This window comes from Gracilinanus agilis, chromosome 3 (assembly GCF_016433145.1).
Source record: "Gracilinanus agilis isolate LMUSP501 chromosome 3, AgileGrace, whole genome shotgun sequence".
Classification (NCBI taxonomy): domain Eukaryota; kingdom Metazoa; phylum Chordata; class Mammalia; order Didelphimorphia; family Didelphidae; genus Gracilinanus; species Gracilinanus agilis.
The window spans coordinates 52,878,915-52,897,215 of NC_058132.1; the positions used below are offsets into that span (position 1 = coordinate 52,878,915).

The following is an 18,301-nucleotide window of genomic DNA, read 5'->3' on the forward strand; positions in this document are numbered from 1 at the left end:
AGGTAAGGGCTTAAATAAATAAATAAAACTCTTTTAAATAATAAATATATTTTATGTAACTTTTAAATTAAAAATAATTAAAAATTACTTAAAATCAATCAAAATAATTAAATAAATGTTTGTCAAAGTTGAAGATTGAAAAATAATTAATTAAAATAAATAAAAATTATTTAAAATTAATTAAAAATTAATAATTAAATAATAAATTATTTAATTTTATGTTTTATTTAATTATAAATAAATAAAAGCTCTTTCCTTAGGCTAGCGCTGTGAGGTTAATAACACAGTTCCATTTTATAGATGAGGAAACTTGAGGTCTAGATTGGAGAAAATGTGACTGGCACAAAGAAGGCAGAGGCAAGACATATGTGAACCCGGGTCTTCTGCCTTGGTCTACACAGTGGTCAGAGAGAAGCTTGGCCTTTTGGCTGGCTTGCCTAGGAGTGGGACATGGTCTTAGATGACCTCCAGAGTTTTTGTCCAATCAAACACTGGGCTAGAAATGGCATCTTGGGAAGGACATTGGGGAAAGTTGGAAATAAAATATCTTTATAATTTAAATAGTTGGAAAACGCCTGCAGAAGGTGACCTGAATGGTGACCTTGCCATAGCATCCACTGAAGGAACTAGGGGGTGTCTGGCCTGGAGAATAGAAAGGATGGGAGAGGCAAGAACAAGACAGCCATCTTCAAGTGTTTGAAAGTCAGCTAGACTAGAAGGAGGTCAACTTGCTCTGTTTGGCCCTAAGAAAATGTATATTTCAGATAAAAGAAAAACTTGATTTAACCATGACTTGTTGGAAAGTGGAATAGGAAAGTGGGCACCACCGCCCCCTGGTGGGTGCTGCAACAATCCAGGGAGGCGGTGATGGCCACCGGTACATTTATCTTTCCTATTAATTGCTATTAAAATTTAAAAAAAAATAATTTCCAGGAGCGCTAAGTAATATTTTTTCTGGAAAGGGGGCGATAGGCCAAAAAAGTTTGGGAACCACTGCCATAGGGGAATGTGGGGGAGTGGGGAATGAGTTCCCCCCACCACATGGTCTTCAAGTAGAAGGCAAATGACCAGAAGGGGATTCCTGTCCAGGGATAGTAGCCACTAAGGTCTCCAACTCTAAGATGACTTACTTAATTTTGAAGAGAAGGCAACATTTTAGAAATAGTGTAGAGGTAGCTAGAAAGCACAGTGGATAGAGCATCAGGACTATAGTCAAAAGATCTTGGGTTCAAATCTGGCCTCAGATACTTCCCAGTTTTATGACCCTGGGCAAGTCACTTAACCCTGATTGCCTAGCTCATCTGTTTTAGAATTGATACTAAGATAAAAGGTAAAGGCTTAAAAAAAAAAAAGTATATAATGAAGCACAAAGTGACTCAAAAGACCTGGATTCCAATCCCAATTTTGCCAGCAATTAGTGATTTTACAGTAACTAGATGGCACCACAGTGCAAAGCGCTGGGTCTGAAGTCAGGAAAACTCATCTTCCTGAGTTCAAATCCAGCCTCAGATACTTTCTAGTTGTGTGACCCTGGGCAAGTCACTTATTTCCCAGTTTCCTCATCAGTAAAATGAACCAGAGGAAGAAATGGCAAACCACTCCAATATTTTTGCCAAGTAAACCCTCAATCAGGTCACTGAAGAGTCAGACACAACCAAAATGACTTAATAACAAAAAACTATTTTACTCAGCAAGTCAACTAACTTCCCTGCTTTTCCCCACTTTTTTTTTTCTTTTTGCCTCATACAATGACAGGGTTGGGCTAGGTTTCCGAGGTCCCTTGTGGTTCTGACTTGTGAACCTAAATTCTCAATCCCTTCCTGGCCCACAGAACCAACAAGGTTGTGATGATTTGTCCATATCCGACACTGACTTCTTTTTCTCTAACTGGGGGGCGGGACTTCTCCCAGGCACCCTTCTATGGTTACGTGATCCATGAACGTGGAGATGACAATGACCTGGACGCCACCGGGTTCCTGGAAGTCAGCCCACCCGTCACTGCCCATGGGATCTCTTATCCCTTGGGCAGAATTCTCATTGGCAGCGGCAGTTTACCCAGGTGAGGAGGACATTTAAGACTTTACCCTGGAGGAGGGACTGTTAAGTTATCCCCCCCGTACCCCACATTTGTCACTAGTTTTGATGTAATGGGTCAGTCGTATTTAATGTATTTAATTTTTAAAAAGTATTGATTGGATAAACACATTTTGCTAGAGAAGAGTCAGAATCAAGAACTATTTATTAAGTGCCTACTCTGTGCCAGGAATTGTGCTAAACAGTGGGGATTTAAAAAAAAGGCAAAAGACAATCCCTGGAGGGTATCTAGGTAGCACAGTGGATAGAATGCCAGGTCTGGAGTCAGATCTTGGTTCAAATCTGGATTCAAATACTTCCTAGCTTTGTGATCCTGGACAAGTCACTTAACTCCCATTGCCCCCTAGCCCTTACCACTCTTCTGCATTGACAACAATACCCAGTATTGATTTTAAGATAATTTAAAAAAATGATCCTGACCTCCAGGAGCTCACAATCTAATGGGGGGGGGGGGGGGAATAGCTAGGTGGCACAGTAGGCAAAGTGCCAGGCCTAGAGTCAGGAGGACATGGGTTCAAATCTGACCTCAGACCTTTCCTTAACTGTGTGGCCCTGGGCAAATCACTTAACTGCAAGAGAATCAATACTAAGACAGAAGGTAAGGGCTAAAAAACAATAAAACAAAAAACTTTCCTTCTACATTCAGGACTGCTGTCCAAATTAGCAAAGGCACTAAAGTTCCCTTAGTTTTGAAATATGCAGAAGGCACCCCTCCTTTCTTTGCAGAGGTGGGGATCTAAGGGTGTGAAATACTGCATTTGTTATCACTCAGTTTGTGTTCGTTATTTTTGTAAAATTGTTTTCTATTCTCTCTTTTCTCTTCCTTTCTCCCTTCCTCCATAAAATGCCAGCTTCAGGAAGACTTGGGTCCACTCTGACTAGGAGCTCTGTGAACCCTGGACAGTCTCTTAAACCTTTCAATGTTCCAGAGAATCCTCTAAGATTATAAATGACAGAAAAGGTGCCAACCTGAACTGATAGCAGTTTTCCCCACTGGGAGATACCAATGCCTATGAAACCACAATTTTAGTCCTATTTTGTCCTGATGTTCTTCATTATGGACCTCTGGGAGGGGGAGGGATATTACCTAGCCAATTACCCAGCCTTTACTGTGCTTCTGCCTTTGAACCAATACTTGGTATTGATTTCAAGATGAAAGATAAAGATTTAAAAAAAAACCACCCCATATTTTCTTTTTTTGTGTGGTTTGAAAATTTTTATTTAATTTAGAATATTTTTCCATGGTTACGTGATTCATGTTCTTTCCCTTCCCTCCCCCCACTCTCTCCCGTAGCCAGTGCACAATTCCACTGGGTTTTACATGTGTCATTGATCAAGACCTATTTCCATATTATTGATATTTGCACTAGGGTGATCACTTAGAATCTGCATCCCCAATCATATCCCCATCAACCCATGTGATCAAGCAGTTGTTTTTCTTCTGTGTTTCTACTCCCACAGTTCTTTCTCTGGATATGGGTAGTATTCTTTCTCATAAGGCCCTCAGAATTGTCCTGGATCATTGCGTTGCTACTTGTAGCAAAGTTGATTACATTCGATTGTGCCACAGTGTATCTGTCTCTGTGTATAAGGTTCTCCTGGTTCTGCTCCTTTCACTCTGCAACACTTCCTGGAGGTCTTTCCAGTTCACATGGAATTCCTCCAGTTCATTATTCCTTTAAGCACAATAGTATTCCATCACCATCAGATACCACAATTTGTTCAGTCATTCCCCAATTGAAGGGCATCCCCTCATTTTCCAATTTTTTGCCACCACAAAGAGTACAACTATAAATATTTTTGTATAAGTCTTTCTACCCCATATCTCTTGACTATTTCTTAAAAATTTGATAATATTCTCCATTTTAGATATGAGATTTCTATTTGAGAAACTGTCCATACATTTCTCCCCAATTTTCTACTTTCCTTTTAATCTTTACTTAAACCTTGTGTTCACTAGGGAAAATGTGCCAGAAGTGAACCAAAGGCTGCTGAGATTCATCCAAGCCCAGAACATACAACATCCCCTAGAACTCTTCTCTGAATGGCTGCTGGAAGGCAATGTGAAAGACTTCCTGACCTTTGTCCCTGCCAACAACAGAAAGGTAGAGAGCAGGAAATCTCCATTTTGTCTGGCCTGGCCAAGTCCTTCAGGCTGGGAGTATATGGGAAAGGGGTGGGACTTCACAGAAGTTTGAACTATATTAGAGAGCAGCTAAGTGGACTTGAAGCTAAACTACCATCACTGCTCTACCTTCAAAGGAGATACTCGTGACCAAATGGTATAGTGGAAAGAATATAGATATTGAGTCAATATTCCATCCCATTACTTCTGGCTTTGTGTCCTTGGCCAAATTGGCCAACTTCTCCGGCTTTCATTCCCTTCACCTGTAAAATGGCCTCAAAAGTAACCCTAAGTAGGTTGGCGTTCCTTCATTTATGCTGGTCACCTGCCCTTTAAAGGTGAAACTAAATAAGATGGATGCCCTGAACCTGATGAGTCCAAGTCCATACCTCCAGCCCTCTCAGTACAATTTGCCTCTGAGTCTCTAGTCTGCCAGGATCCATAGAGAGGGAACTTATTTTCCTCATAATAGCAAATCCACAAACTTGAATACTCATCTCTTGAGGGCTACCAGAAGCTAATGGCCTGTCCTGACCCCAGTAGGATTGGTTAGTGCCTTCATCTACTTTATTTGCTCTCTACAAGGGCCTCATCCCACTGAAAGCCTTGAAAGCCACAAATGGCATCCAGAATCAACCAGCCTTTCATTGCTCTGTCCATTTTCTCTCTCTAGGGCTTCCGGCTACTCCTGGCTAGTCCCAGTGCGTGCTATGAGCTATTTAAAAGGGAGCAAAACCTCGGGCATGGAAGTGCTTCTCTGTTAGAGGGAGTGGACAAAAGCGTGCTCTATCATTCTGGTATCTTCCTTCCTCTCATCCCCTCATCTTGGCTAACTCCATTGTGAGATTAAAAATTGACAGACAGTATCTCCAAGTATTATATTTAATAAGATTTATTAATAACTAAAGTAAAAAGCTAGAGTAAAAAGGGAGCTAACACAGCCATGCACACGGGAAAAAGAGGGCACGGCTTACAGCAAACTTATAAACGTGAGGACCCAAAGGTGGGAGCGCAGGGAAAGGGATGCTGGGAGATGAAGTCCAAGGGTACAAGATTTTCTCATTATACACCATTCAAACCACAATGCAAGCTCCCCACACACAGCGCCGGGGTCACAAGCATGTGGGGAAGGGCATCCTTCTAAAGTCTAATGGGCACCCTAATACTCTTATTGTTGGCCTCAATGCTATGAACTCGGGTTGGCCAGCAAGCATTTATTAAGCATCTACTGTGTGCCAGGCATTGGAGACACAAGATGAAGGTGAAATAGTCCCTGCCTCCAAGGAGTTTATATTCTAGTAGTAGAGGCATATACATATACGTGTGTGCATGTGTCTGTATTATATATGTATGTGTGTTCAAAATCCAAAAGTTTAATTTTTTTACATGTGCTGATTTAAATCTATTACTTAGGACCCAACACGGCCTTGAGTTCCATTCCCTCATCCAACTGGTCTGCTGTGAGATATCCAAGTTCAACTGCTGTTTCTTTCAATGTCCATCCATTTTTGTGTGCTGTCTTGACACACAATCTTTGCAGCCTTGTTATATCTCAGATTAGCCCAAGGATTAAGAGCCATCGCCAACATCAAAGACTCGTTCATTAGTTTGTTGAATCTTTCTGTGTTGGTCTGAATTCTAATCACACAGTTATCAATGAAGAAACTTCACTGTGTGAGAATGTGTGTATGTCAAATACAAAGCAGACAACAAGCAGTCTCGGATGGGAAAGGGCTAGCTGCTAAAATAGAATACAGGAGGCTTGGGAGGAATTGGTTTTGGTTTTATTTTGTTGCTTTAGAAGACAGAATACACATAGAGAGGAGGAGATGGTGGGGAAGGAGAGATCAGGGGATTCTGGCAGATTGAATTTGAGATGGCCCCTGGGAAGTAAAGGTAGATCTAACAGGCATTTGGGGGGGAAATTGGGGCTGCAGTGTGTGTGGGTATAGAGTTTGGGGAGCTGCCTGAATGGATGCAATTGAAATTGAGGATGAATGAGAGCCTAAAGGAAGGGGGGGTGAGCACCAAGGACAGCGCCTTGGTAGACAAGAGGATGTGCCCACATCTCCAGGGGCAAGATGAACCAGGATACAACAAGAGAGGGAACTGTGTGTGCTCAGGTGCTTTGTGACTTGTTTGCCCTGGATGAAGGGCCTCCTCCAGTCTTGTGCATCCCCCACACCTCACTCCTCCCACTTTCTCCCCCCTCTCATGATTCTGATTGCTGATGGCAATGTACATTCCCATTCGCCTTTGTCTTGTCTTCTCTACAGAAAGGCAGAAGATGACTATCAATGAGATCTTGGCTAACAAAAAGTTATGGGAGCAGAATGACTACGTAGAGGTACTGGAGAGGGTGGGAGGAGGACTGGCATGCCTGGGTGGCTCCAAGCTTGGCTTGCTGCCCACTCTTGGCTAAGGTTAGAGGGGGTTGGCTGGTAAAGCCCCAAATAACCTTCTGAACCTTGCTCACTGATTTGCAGACAGACTACAATTTAATCCTGTTTTCCATATTGTACAAACTGGTCTTTGTTGTAAGACTGAGTAAGGGCAAGAGCATGATGATAAAAGCTAAAAATGGAGCTTGAAACTGGCTTCACAACCATGAAATTATTTGCCATAGGCTTGCGAAGCTTCTTTTTTTTCCTTCTCTAGATAAAATCATTGCCCTTTTTTAAATTTGAAATTTCTTATTTAATGAACTAATTTAGAATATTTTCCCATGGTTCCATGATTCATGTTCTTTCCCTCCCCTCCTCCCACCCCTCTCCCATAGCCAATGACATTGCCCTTCTCTTGAAATTTATCATGGCAAGGTTAAGGGCTGGAAGTCAGGAGACATAGGTTCGAGTAATAGGCTTGCCAGTGACTCACCATAGGATTGTGAACATACCCCATTAACTTTCTGGGGCTCAGTCTTCACATCTGTTAAAATGAACAAATTGGAAGGGATTTATTATCAAATCTTTTCTAAGCTTTGATATGCTAAGAGTTCATTACATTTTTTTTTAAATCCTTACTTGGATCACAAGCAGATTATTGAAAGTGTCGGATTTATTTTATTTTTTTTAATCCTTACCTTCTGTCCTAGAATCAAGACTGTGTAAGACAGAAGGGAAGAGCTGGTTTTTGTTTGTTTTGTTTTGTTTTTTTTTTTAAACCCTTACCTTCTGTCTTGGAGTCAATACTGTGTATTGGCTCCTAGGCAGAAGAGTGGTAAGGGTAGGCAATGGGGGTTAAGTGACTTGCCCAGGGTCGCACAGTGTTTTGTTTTGTTTTAGAGTGTAGGGTTTGGAGCTGACTGCCCAGGTCTTAGCTTGTCCATCTATAAAATGAAGGTTGAACTAGGGGACAAAGGTCCCTTTCTAATTCTATGACTCTTCTCTTCCTCCGTCCCTACATCAAGACTTGTATCGCGTGGAACCGAAGGGTGCTGAAGGAAGAACTGGGTCTTTCAGAGAAAGACATCATCGATATTCCTCAGCTGTTTAACTTGGGCTGGATCAATGAACCCTCAACCCAAAAGAAAGTGCTCCGGGCAGGCCATTTCTTCCCGAACATGGTAAGGAATATGGCAGGGGTGTGTACGTAGCAGTCCTTACTGGAAATCTGGTCTTCCTGAATTGCAAATGGTGAGTTTGGAGCTGCTCTCCAAGGAAGTGAAGGAGGGAAGTGAGGAGGGAAGAGTGTCAGGAAGGCAATGCAGCTGGATCATATTGTGAATGTAGAGGAGTGATGAAGGAATTTTAATGACAGTCAGAGGAGTTCATGTTTGATCCTAAGCATACTAGGGAGCCACTGAAGTTGGAAAGGAGTGGGGAGAAGACGTGACATTACTTCAAGAAAATCCCTCTTGGCAGCCGTGTGGAGGCCAAAATGGGGTGGGAAAAATTTGAGTGAGAAAGACCAATTAGAAGGCTATTTTAATAATCCAGGGGAGAGGGGATGTGGGGGTAAGCCTGAACTAGAGTGCAGGATGTGGGAGGAGAGAGAAAGGGAATCTATGAAAGATGCCAAAATCTTGTCATATTGATAGAAATGACAACAGGTTAGATTTGTGGGATAAGTACAAGAGAGGAGTCCAGGGCGATTAGGGGAAGGTTTGGGGGTTGGATATGGAGATCTGGGAATCCTCTGTATAGAGATGATAATTGAACAATGGGAGCTGATGAGATACGGAACAATTCATGCCAAAGATTAGAGGACCCAGGAAAGGGCCTCATCTGAATTGTCAATTAAGCAGTTGGTGAGACGGGATCAGATCCCAGAAGAATGAAGGCTGGATTATTAGAGACCTAAGAGATGTCTAAGACAGAACCTTGGGGGACACCCATCATTTGAGGGTGGGATACAGAAGACCCTACAAAACACTAAGAAGGAGTGGGGACATTTGCCTACTGCCAGTAGGCAACCCACTTTAAGTACTTAGAATATTCCTAAAAAGCTGGTAAGCTGTCTGAGGACAAACGTGAGTCTCCTGACCCCCATTCTATGCACAATCCACCAGATTAAAGGAAATGGAAATGTTTATCCAGGAAAAGAGTCAAAAAATAGCCTCCCTGTCCTCAAAGAGAAGGATCAGGCTGGATATGAGGACTTGAGGGAGAAGAGAACTTCTTACCAAAAAATCCCAAAGAATGGGCTACCTTGTAAGCTAGTGAGTTCCCCCTTATTAGGAGGTTATCAAGCAAAGGCCACTTTTTTAAGGTTGGATATTCTTGTACAGCTTAGATGGGATTGGGGAGAAAAAGAGAAGGGAAAGAATTATTTTTTAAAGTGCCTACTCTGTGCCAGGTACTCTACTAAGCATGTCACCAATATTAACTCATTTGAGTCTCACAGCAACCCTGGGAAACGGGTGCTTTTATTATTCCCATTTTACCGTTGAGGAAACTGAGTTGGGGGTTATCACAGTCAATAAATGACTGAAGCCAGATTTTAACCTGACTCCAGGCCCAGCACTCTCTCTGCTGTGCCACTGGGATACCTCTAAAATAAATGGTAAGTGGGGGGCAGCTGGGTTGCTCAGTGGATTGAGAGCCAGGCCTAGAGACGGGAGATCCTAGATTCAAATTTGGCCTCAGACACTCCCCAGCTGTGTGACCCTGGGCAAGTCACTTGACCCCTATTGCCTAGCCCTTACCACTCTTCTGCCCTGGAAGCAGTTCACAGTATTGATTCCAAAATGGAAAGTAAAGGTTTTAAAAATAAAATTAAATAAATGGTATGTGATAATACATGAATAACCTGGATTGAATTGCCTGCCAGCACTGGAAGAGGGAAGAGAAGGAGGGAGATAAGTTTGATCATAAAACTTAGGAAAACTTGGGTGGAATAATTTCACGTAATTGGTAAAAACAAAAATAACAAAATCTAAGCGGCAAGTGAAAAACACTTAACAATAATACATGTGCTTAAAAGGCTAAATAAAATAGATACTAACGTAGATCTCATCTATCCCCAATTCTGCATCTAGAATAAGTATTCCTCTTGTAAAACTTTTTGCTTGAAAGTGATCCAAATATTCAGGACTTTGCATCCCCAATGTCCTATATAAATTGAACTTCCTCTCACGTGCAGAAATTGGGGTTTCTGGCCTCCAGATGCTGCTGCTGGGTCTCTAATCGTTCTTTTTTCTCTTCTTACCATAGCTGAATATGATCGTCTTGGGAACTTACCTTGGGATCCCCAAGCCCTTTGGGCCCATAATCAATGGAGCCTGCTGTGTGGAGAAAAGAGTCCAGGACCTGCTAGAGCCCCTGGGCCTGCATTGTATTTTCATGGAGGAATTCCTTGGTCATCAAGAAGAATGGCGGGATGCTTACTATTGGTTCAATGTTCGCCGAGAGCCGTTGTCCTTCAAGTGGTGGAACTTCGTGATATGACGAGGCTCCTTCCTGCTGTCTTATCTGCCATATTTGTTGCCCATTTAGGGGATAGGGAGGACGAGAGCACTCTCCACTACCATATTAGCCACCTTATAGATGAAAATCCTCTGATTAATGTCCAAGGGCTGTGTCTTTTATAATCAGGGGACTGAAACCTAGTCTGCTGCAATGGGGGACAATCTCTGCTTGGAGAGGCATCTTAGATAGTGGCCTTCCCCCTTCTGGTCTCCTGTCTTGTCTGTTTTATGGTAGTGAGAGCAGCTAAATAATCCACCCCAGAGATATGACTTATGGCTTGGACCTTGGCTGAGACTTGAACCAATATCCAATAAAGCTCCTACTTCATCTAAGTGGTAGCTTCTTTATTGTGGGACTGGGGTCTGGGACAAAAGAATCCCATTTCAGTGTTTTTCTTCCTCTGTTCCCTAAAGAAATGTGGCACAAATGTGGAACATGGGATAAGAGAAAGAAAGCTTGACTTGGAGGCAAGAAATCTGGTTTTAAATGTAGTAGTTGAAACAAGGACAGGTCTGATCCTCTTACACATATGGCCCCAGTAAACTACCCTAAGGAGGTAGATAGGTGGTACAGGGGAAAAAAGCACTGGGCCCGGAATCAGGAAGACCCAAGTTCAAATCTGATCTCAGACTCTTCCTAGCTATATGACTCTGGCCAATGTGAAGATGGAATTAACTCTCCCCTGCCCATTTTTAGATTTAATCTCCACTATTTGACAAAAACTGCTGGGAAAATTGGAAAACAATATGGGAGAGATTAGGTTTAGATCAACATCTCACACCCTACAGCAAGATAAATTCAGAATGGGTGAATGATTTGAATATAAAGAAGGAAACTATAAGTAAATTAAGGGAACACAGAATAGTATACTTGTCAGATCTCTGGGAAATGGAAGATTTTAAAACCAAGGAAGAGTTAGAAAAAATTACAAAATGTAAAATAATTTTGATTATATTAAATTTAAAAGGTTTTGTACAAAAACAATGCAACCAAAATCAGAAGGGAAACAAATGAGAAAAAATCTTTATAACAAAAAACTCTGACAGAGGTCTAAATACTCAAATATACAAGAAGCTAAATCAGTTGTATAAAAAAAAAAAAAATCAAGCCATTTCCCCATTTTTAGATTTAATCTCTGTAAGTGTATATACCCAACTAATCTTTAAGTATGGGGAGGTCTTTGTGCAATAGTGGGTGATGAATCAGAATCAACTAACTGCCCCCTGGACACTTCTAAGCAAAACTATAGCTGCAATTGGACCACGTAAAGTGGAAGGAAGGCACAGGAAATGATGAAAGGAATGGTCTTTAAAAGTGGGAAAAACTTCCTGTGACCAGCTCTTTTGCCTTTGAACTTAGCGGAGGAGAAGCTCTACTGGGACCTCAGACTGCTCTTCAATTTTTCCCTTAGAACTACCGCGTGGGTGAGTGAAAAAGGATGATTCCCTTTCCTGGCTTTTCTGAGAGGAATTAGCCTCCGGAGAGGCTCCTTGTCTTGTAGCTAAAATCCTTGTTTAATTTACCTCTGGGCCCCCTTTTCTGGGGCCTCTGAAGCCCTGCCAGTTCAGATGAGGCTGGAGTAATTATGTATTCTCTCTCTGATTTCCTTACTTTCACTTTCTCCTTTTGTAAATAAACTACCATAAAAAGTCATTCTGACTTGAGTAATAATTTCAGCGACCACATTTTTATATATTTAGTTCAACCCTTTAATTTTTTTTTTAAACCCTTGTACTTCGGTGTATTTTCTCATAGGTGGAAGAGTGGTAAGGATGGGCAATGGGGGTCAAGTGACTTGCCCAGGGTCACACAGCTGGGAAGTGGCTGAGGCTGGGTTTGAACCCAGGACCTCCTGTCTCTAGGCCTGGCTCTCACTCCACTGAGCTACCCAGCTGCCCCACAACCCTTTAATTTTTAACCCTTACAGCAAGTCACTTCAACCTGTTGGCCTCACTTTCCTCATCTGTCAAATGAGCTGGAGAAGGAAATAGCCAACCAATCCAGTATCTTTGCCAAGAAAACCCCAAATAGGGTCATGAAGTGTTGAACATGACAGAAATGACTGAATAACAACAAAACTACCCTTAGATCATAATGTTCTTTGTGTTACCATAGACATAGCTGAGGATGTGTTTGTTTTCCACTAGGCCAACTGGAGGACTAGTTAGTTCAGAGCAAAACATTAAGGAAATTGCATAATGTATTGATAATTTTCCCCTTCATATACACACAGGGATGCATCTCCTTAAAGGCAACCATACCATTGGTGGAAGGAGGGAACACTCACAGGGTATGTAAGGCCAGAAATACACCTCCATGAAGTAGACTAATTTCATTACTTTTTTTGGGGAGGAGGTGGAGGGGCAGGACAGGGAGGATTACTAAACTGCTAAGTAGCTTACTACTGAAGTACTGCTCAAGAGTAGAAATCCAAAAGAAAAAAGATGATTTATCACTTGTTTATATGGGTATAGGACTGGGCTTTTGGTTTTAAAAGATTATTACAAAAGTGAATAATATGGAAATAGGATTTGAGAGGTAATACATGTATAACCCAGTGGAATTGCTTGTCAACTGGAGGAGGGGGAAACAATAAGGATCATATAACCATGGAGCAAAAAAATTAAAAAAATTTTTTTAATTTACCTAAAAATTTTTTTAAATTTAATTAAAAAATAACAAATATTAATGGACAAAAAATTACTGCTTAAGCCAGTGATGGGCAAACTTTTTAAAGAGGGGGCCAAAGGAAAGGAAATGCTCATCTGTCTGTCTGTCTGTTTCTAAGGCAACTCTTTTGAAGTTTCATTGTATTGTAGCCTACTCATTGTATTCATCAGATTAGGAATAATGTCGAGCAGCCAGATTGAACATTTCAGGGGGCTGCATCTGGCCTGCGGGCTGTATTTTGCCCATCACAGGCTTACACTATTAATATAAGGGAAATGCTATGGATAGAATGCTGGGCCCAGAGTTGGAAAGATTCATTCATCTTTTTAAGTTCAAAGCCAGGCTCAGATACTTAGTAGCTGGATAACCCTGGGCAAGCCACTTGACTGCCTCAGTTTCCTTATCTGTAAAATGATCTGGAGAAGGAAATGGTGAACCATCCCAGGTCAAGAAAACCCCAAGTGGGGTCACCCTTGATAATCTTACTATTTGTGAGGCAAGGATGGCAATATATGTATTAGATGGTAATCGAATACATTGAAGGATTCTTTGGATAGAGCTAGTCTCAAAGCTTGAGAGTGGGAGGCCTCAGGGGGAGTTCCCGAGTGAACCCTATTTAGTCCTGTTCTGCCAAACATTTTAATTAATCACTTGGATAATGGCATAGATGACAGGCTCATCAAATTTTCAGATGACACAAAGCGAGAGGAGACAGCTAACACACCGGATGACAAAGTCAGGATCCAAAAAGATCTTGACAGGGTAGAGTATTGGGACAAATCTAAGCAGATGAAATCAACTTTACAAGGACAATATGGGGAAAGACAATGTTAAAATAGCAGTTATTCTAAAAATGAAGTGAGGTTCTTAAGGGTCCGCATTGTGGTAAAGATACTGGAGTTGTTTGCCATTTCCTTCTCTAGTTCATTTTAAAGATGAGGAAACTGAGGCAGAGAGGATTAAGTGACTCACCCAGGGTCACATAGCTAGTAAGTATTTGAGGCTGGATTAATTCAGGTCCTCCGAACTCCAGTGCCAATGCTCTATCCACCGTGCCACCTAGTTGCCCTTCCTGAGTTATGAGGAGCAAATGGGCTATTTCACTATCCTTGGCGCATAGTATTTGCTATATAAATGCTCTCATAATTATTAGACAGAGATTAAGTGAATTGCTCTGGGCCACACAGTTAGGAAATGATCTAAGGCTGGATTTGAACTTGGGCCTTCCTGACTCCAGGTCCAGCGCTAGCTAACGGATTCTAAAATAATGGTAGTTTCCCCACGTGCGTGCTGTGTGATTTGAGGTGAGTTCCAGAAGGAATCGGGGCCTCAGTTTCCTTCTTTGTAAAATGTAGATCTGAACCCAGCTCCTCTTGACTTCAAGTCTGGCTCTCTATCCACTGAACTCACCAGTCCCTATCAGCTCTAAGTCAATGATTATCTGGTACTGATTCTGATTCTTGACCAGTTTTCTCACATGTCCTACTTGGTGAAAGGTTCAAAACCCAGACCAAGAGGGGTGGGAAAGCCTGGGTCACACAGTGGGGCTGGATTCTGATTATAGATCACAGAGATATAGCTGGTGGGGACCTTCATTCCCATCTGGTCCAATCCCTTCATTATTCAGACAAAACTGAGACCAAGAGGGAAAGAGACTTGTCCAGGGTCACAGGATCATTAGACAGAGCTAGCAGAGACCTTAGAAATCATCTAGTCCAAAAGACACATTTTACAGATGAAGAAATTGAGATTTAAGAAAGCTCATAGTCCCCTTGACCCAATGGAAACAAACATGTAATGGCAGCCTATCAGGCAATTTGACTATATGGCGGGAAGTTAGTCTGAAGATGGCACTAACATACTGGCTTGGTTGCTGCTCATTCCATATGGTACTCCATCTCCCATCAGCAAGCTGTTGCTCTAGTTATCCTACATACCTAAAATACTCTTCCTCCTCTCTTCATCTTCCTCTTGGAATTCCATTTCCTTCAAAATTCAGCTCAAGTACCTTCCTTCTACCTGAAGCCTCCTGATCTACCCTCCCCACTCCCAACCCCAGCTGTTGGTGCCCTCCTTCCCTCCCAACACAATTTTGAATTAAGATCATGGCCATCAAGTCTAACCCCTTCATGTTACAGATGGGGAGTCTGAGGTTGAGGTTGTGACTTTGTTCATTTTTTTAGACATGTCTGACTATGACTTTTCTTGCCAAAGATCCTGGAATGGTTTGCCATTTCCTTCTCTGGCTCATTTTACAGATGGGAAAACTGAGGCAAATATTGACATGACTTGCCCAAGGTCACAGCCAGTAAGTATCCGAGGAGAGATTGGTACTTTGCCCAGGTTCACCGAACTAATACATTTCTGGGACAAGAGTTCAAACTGAGGAGTTCCTGATTTGAAGTCTGTGAAGATGGCATTAACTCTCCCCTACCTGCTTTTAGATTTAATCACTAGAAGCATGTATACACCCACACTTTATGCTTAAATTGGGGGAGGTCTGCAATCCACTGTGCTAATCTGGGTAACAACTCATAAACAACTGACTGCCCCCTAGGGAAATCCTAAGAAAATTCTAAAACTGCAATTGGTCCACATAAAGTGGAAGGAAGGTACAGGAAATGATGCAAAAAAGGTTTTAAAAAGTAGTTGCAACTTCCTGTGACCAGATCTTTCTCCTTTGAACTTGGCCTTGGAGGAGCTCCGGCTTGGGACCTCTGACAGCTTCTGGTAAGACTGCTCTTGGATCTTCTCTTTGGACTACCACGTGGGTGAGTGAAAAAGGTCGACTCCTTTCCTGGCTCTTGGAGGGACTAGCTTCTGGAGAGGCACCCTGTCTTAGAGGAGGCCTTGTGGCTGGAACCCTTGCTTTATTCACCACCAGCCCTTCTGACCCAAGGTCCTCTGGTGGAGAGTTAACAAGCCCTGCCTGATTCGAACAAGGCCGGCCAGAATAATTATCTAGTGTGATAGGATAGATACCTTCTCTACTCTCTTTCTCATTTTCTCTACTTTCACTCTTTCCTTCTATTTTATGAATACTGCTAGCCATTTGACTTGAGATATATTTATTTTAGAGAATATAGATTCTCTTATATTTAGTCCAACATTTATTTTTTTTAACCCTTTCAAGTCCAAAGCTCTATGTCCTATGTTACTGGCTGCTTCAGTTGTGTATACATTATCTATATGCCTGTTGTGTCCCCTATTAACAATGTAAGATCCTTCAGAAAAGGGATTGTTTTAGCCTGCCTTCCCATCCCTCCAAGCTTTGCATGCAGGTAAATGCTTACTGGTTGATTAAATGCCAGGACTAGAGAGAACCCTAAATGCCATCTAGCCTGACCATCTATTTTTATCTTATCTACTTATTTTACAAATATTCCTTTAGAGGAAGGAGCTATTATCACCTCCATCTTACAGATAAAGGAAGGCAAAGGTTATATGACTTACCTGCACTGCATTTAATAGATGAGAAAATGAAGGACCAGAGAAGAAACTAGCTCAAGTACACACAGCAAGTAACCAGGAGACCTGGGACTCAACTAGACTTTTAGTCATGCCTCTAGAGTGAACCATGAAGAGCTGAGTCATCTTGGAGACCAGTAGGAGACAATTGAGAGGACCCTGCTATTGCACATGTGGAAAGATGCCGAGACCATAACAAGGCCAAAAGGAAGTAGCAGTCAGCATCCTGGGTGAGGCCAGCTCCCACAAGATGGTCCCCTCCATCCCTCCATTGGAGAAGCCCCATCCCACATCAATTGTGCCTGCTGGAGTCTAGCCTACGCAGACACCTGGGCACACAAGAAGGTGGCTTATTCTTCCTTAGTATAATAAGAAGGCTCAGCATTCAAGGTAGACAAGAATGTCTCAGCCAACGATCTCCCCTCCTTTCCCCACCCGTGAAGTCAAGGTGTCCCATTGTGGGAGATTCTCTCCTGTGTGAGCCAGGCCCCAAATCGGGGCTCTTTGGGTATCTATGTTAATGAGCAGACTCATCAGAATTGTCTTGCATTCCTTAGAATTCTCCTTCCCTGTAAAGTCAGAGCTCTGATTTGGTTTTCCACTGAGGGCTTAGGAGTTCATCATACAGCTTGTAGGTTCCTTCTGGTCTAGTAAGCCTAGGTCCACTCTCCCAAGGTTCCTGACACTTCTGACTTGGGAGTCAGGAAAGACCTTACAAATCATCAAATCCAGCCCCTCCCAAGGGGCTGACCAAGGAAACAGAGGTCCAAAAAAGGGAAGTGACAGGACCGAGTTTGCCACAAGCAATCGAATTCAAACCAGGTCATACTCTTATCTTCATAGCCAGCAGGAGTCTTTCCACCCAACACCCAATAGTTCTTCTCCATCAGGATGAAGGTGGTAAAATGTATTGGAGAGACATTTCAAAGGGAAAACTGTAAAGAGCTTGTAGAAACGACTTTAGCATGCCAGAACCTGCCAGCAGAAAGAAACTCTTAGGATCAGTCACCTACAGGCAATACCAGTGTGACTCTTCTTTGCAACTGTGACTATGGTGGTACCAAGGATGCTGACCAGGAAGGCTGAGTCCTGGCTGCTCTGGGTCATGCTGAAATAATTGGGTCTTTATCAACCTCACTGGGACCCTCTGATTTCTCAGATCCTTCAGAGAGGAGGAAGAGGAGGAGGAAGAGGATAATGATGACGATAACATCCTTTCATTTTTAGAATGCTGTAAGGTTTACAAAATGTTGCCCAGTATTCTCTACGAATAAGGAACTAGAGTATTTCTTAATTCCATTTTATAGTAGAAGAAACTGAAGCTGACAGCTGTTTGTTCAAAGTCCCAGGATAAATGTATCAGATAAGCATGTCTTCTGGAAAGAAGCTCACTGGCTCTGGAGTCAAAGAATGTGGGGCCTGAACGCTGGATCTCTTAGCAGCTCCCTGGGGCAGGTCGCTCCCCTTCCCTAGAGAGCTCTGGGAAAGGAGGGAATTTGGACCATGTTCAATTCTACAAATAAACGAGGCATTCCAGCCTCACCTGGAACACTTTCAGTGATGGGAAATTCACTGTCTGACAAGGTAGCTCATTGCACCGTCACACTTAGAATTAAAATTTACCTTTACACGAGGCTCCAAGTGGATCCATTATTCCTAGTTCTGACCCAAGGAGGTATACATCCTTTATCATAGAGGAAACAGAGACCATTGGTCCATGCCCTCTAGGTCCTTCTCTATCTTACCATCCAAGTGGTTAAAAATCCTCCATGCAACCTATCTACTCTCTGACTGGCCAGCCGGTCAGAGAAGGAGCTTTAAAAAGTGAATGATTAATTCTAAGGAATTAGAATATTAAGACAGAGAAGAAAAGACCCTTCATGATGTGCACACAATGTCCAAGCTGGGAGGAATCTTAGGACACAGAATATCCAAGCTGGGAGGCACTTAGAAAACTGAATGCAAATGTCACATCTTTATAATCATCTTATGAGAAAGACAAGGAAGGTACAAGCTCACTATTTTCCAGACGAGG

The 18,301-nt window shown here is 42.3% G+C and overlaps 1 protein-coding gene across 1 annotated transcript in view; it reads left to right on the forward strand.

The window, feature by feature from the left end:
* The window catches only part of LOC123240985 (protein-arginine deiminase type-4-like), a 31,956-nt gene extending 21,849 nt beyond the window's left edge, over window positions 1-10,107 (forward strand). The window contains exons 6-12 of the mRNA XM_044668695.1: window positions 402-403; window positions 1,911-2,059; window positions 4,055-4,199; window positions 4,893-5,016; window positions 6,496-6,566; window positions 7,629-7,784; window positions 9,874-10,107. Coding sequence (XP_044524630.1) covers window positions 402-403; window positions 1,911-2,059; window positions 4,055-4,199; window positions 4,893-5,016; window positions 6,496-6,566; window positions 7,629-7,784; window positions 9,874-10,107 — 881 coding nt within the window. The remainder of the gene's footprint in view (window positions 1-401; window positions 404-1,910; window positions 2,060-4,054; window positions 4,200-4,892; window positions 5,017-6,495; window positions 6,567-7,628; window positions 7,785-9,873) is intronic.
* The last annotated feature ends 8,194 nt before the right edge of the window (window positions 10,108-18,301 follow it).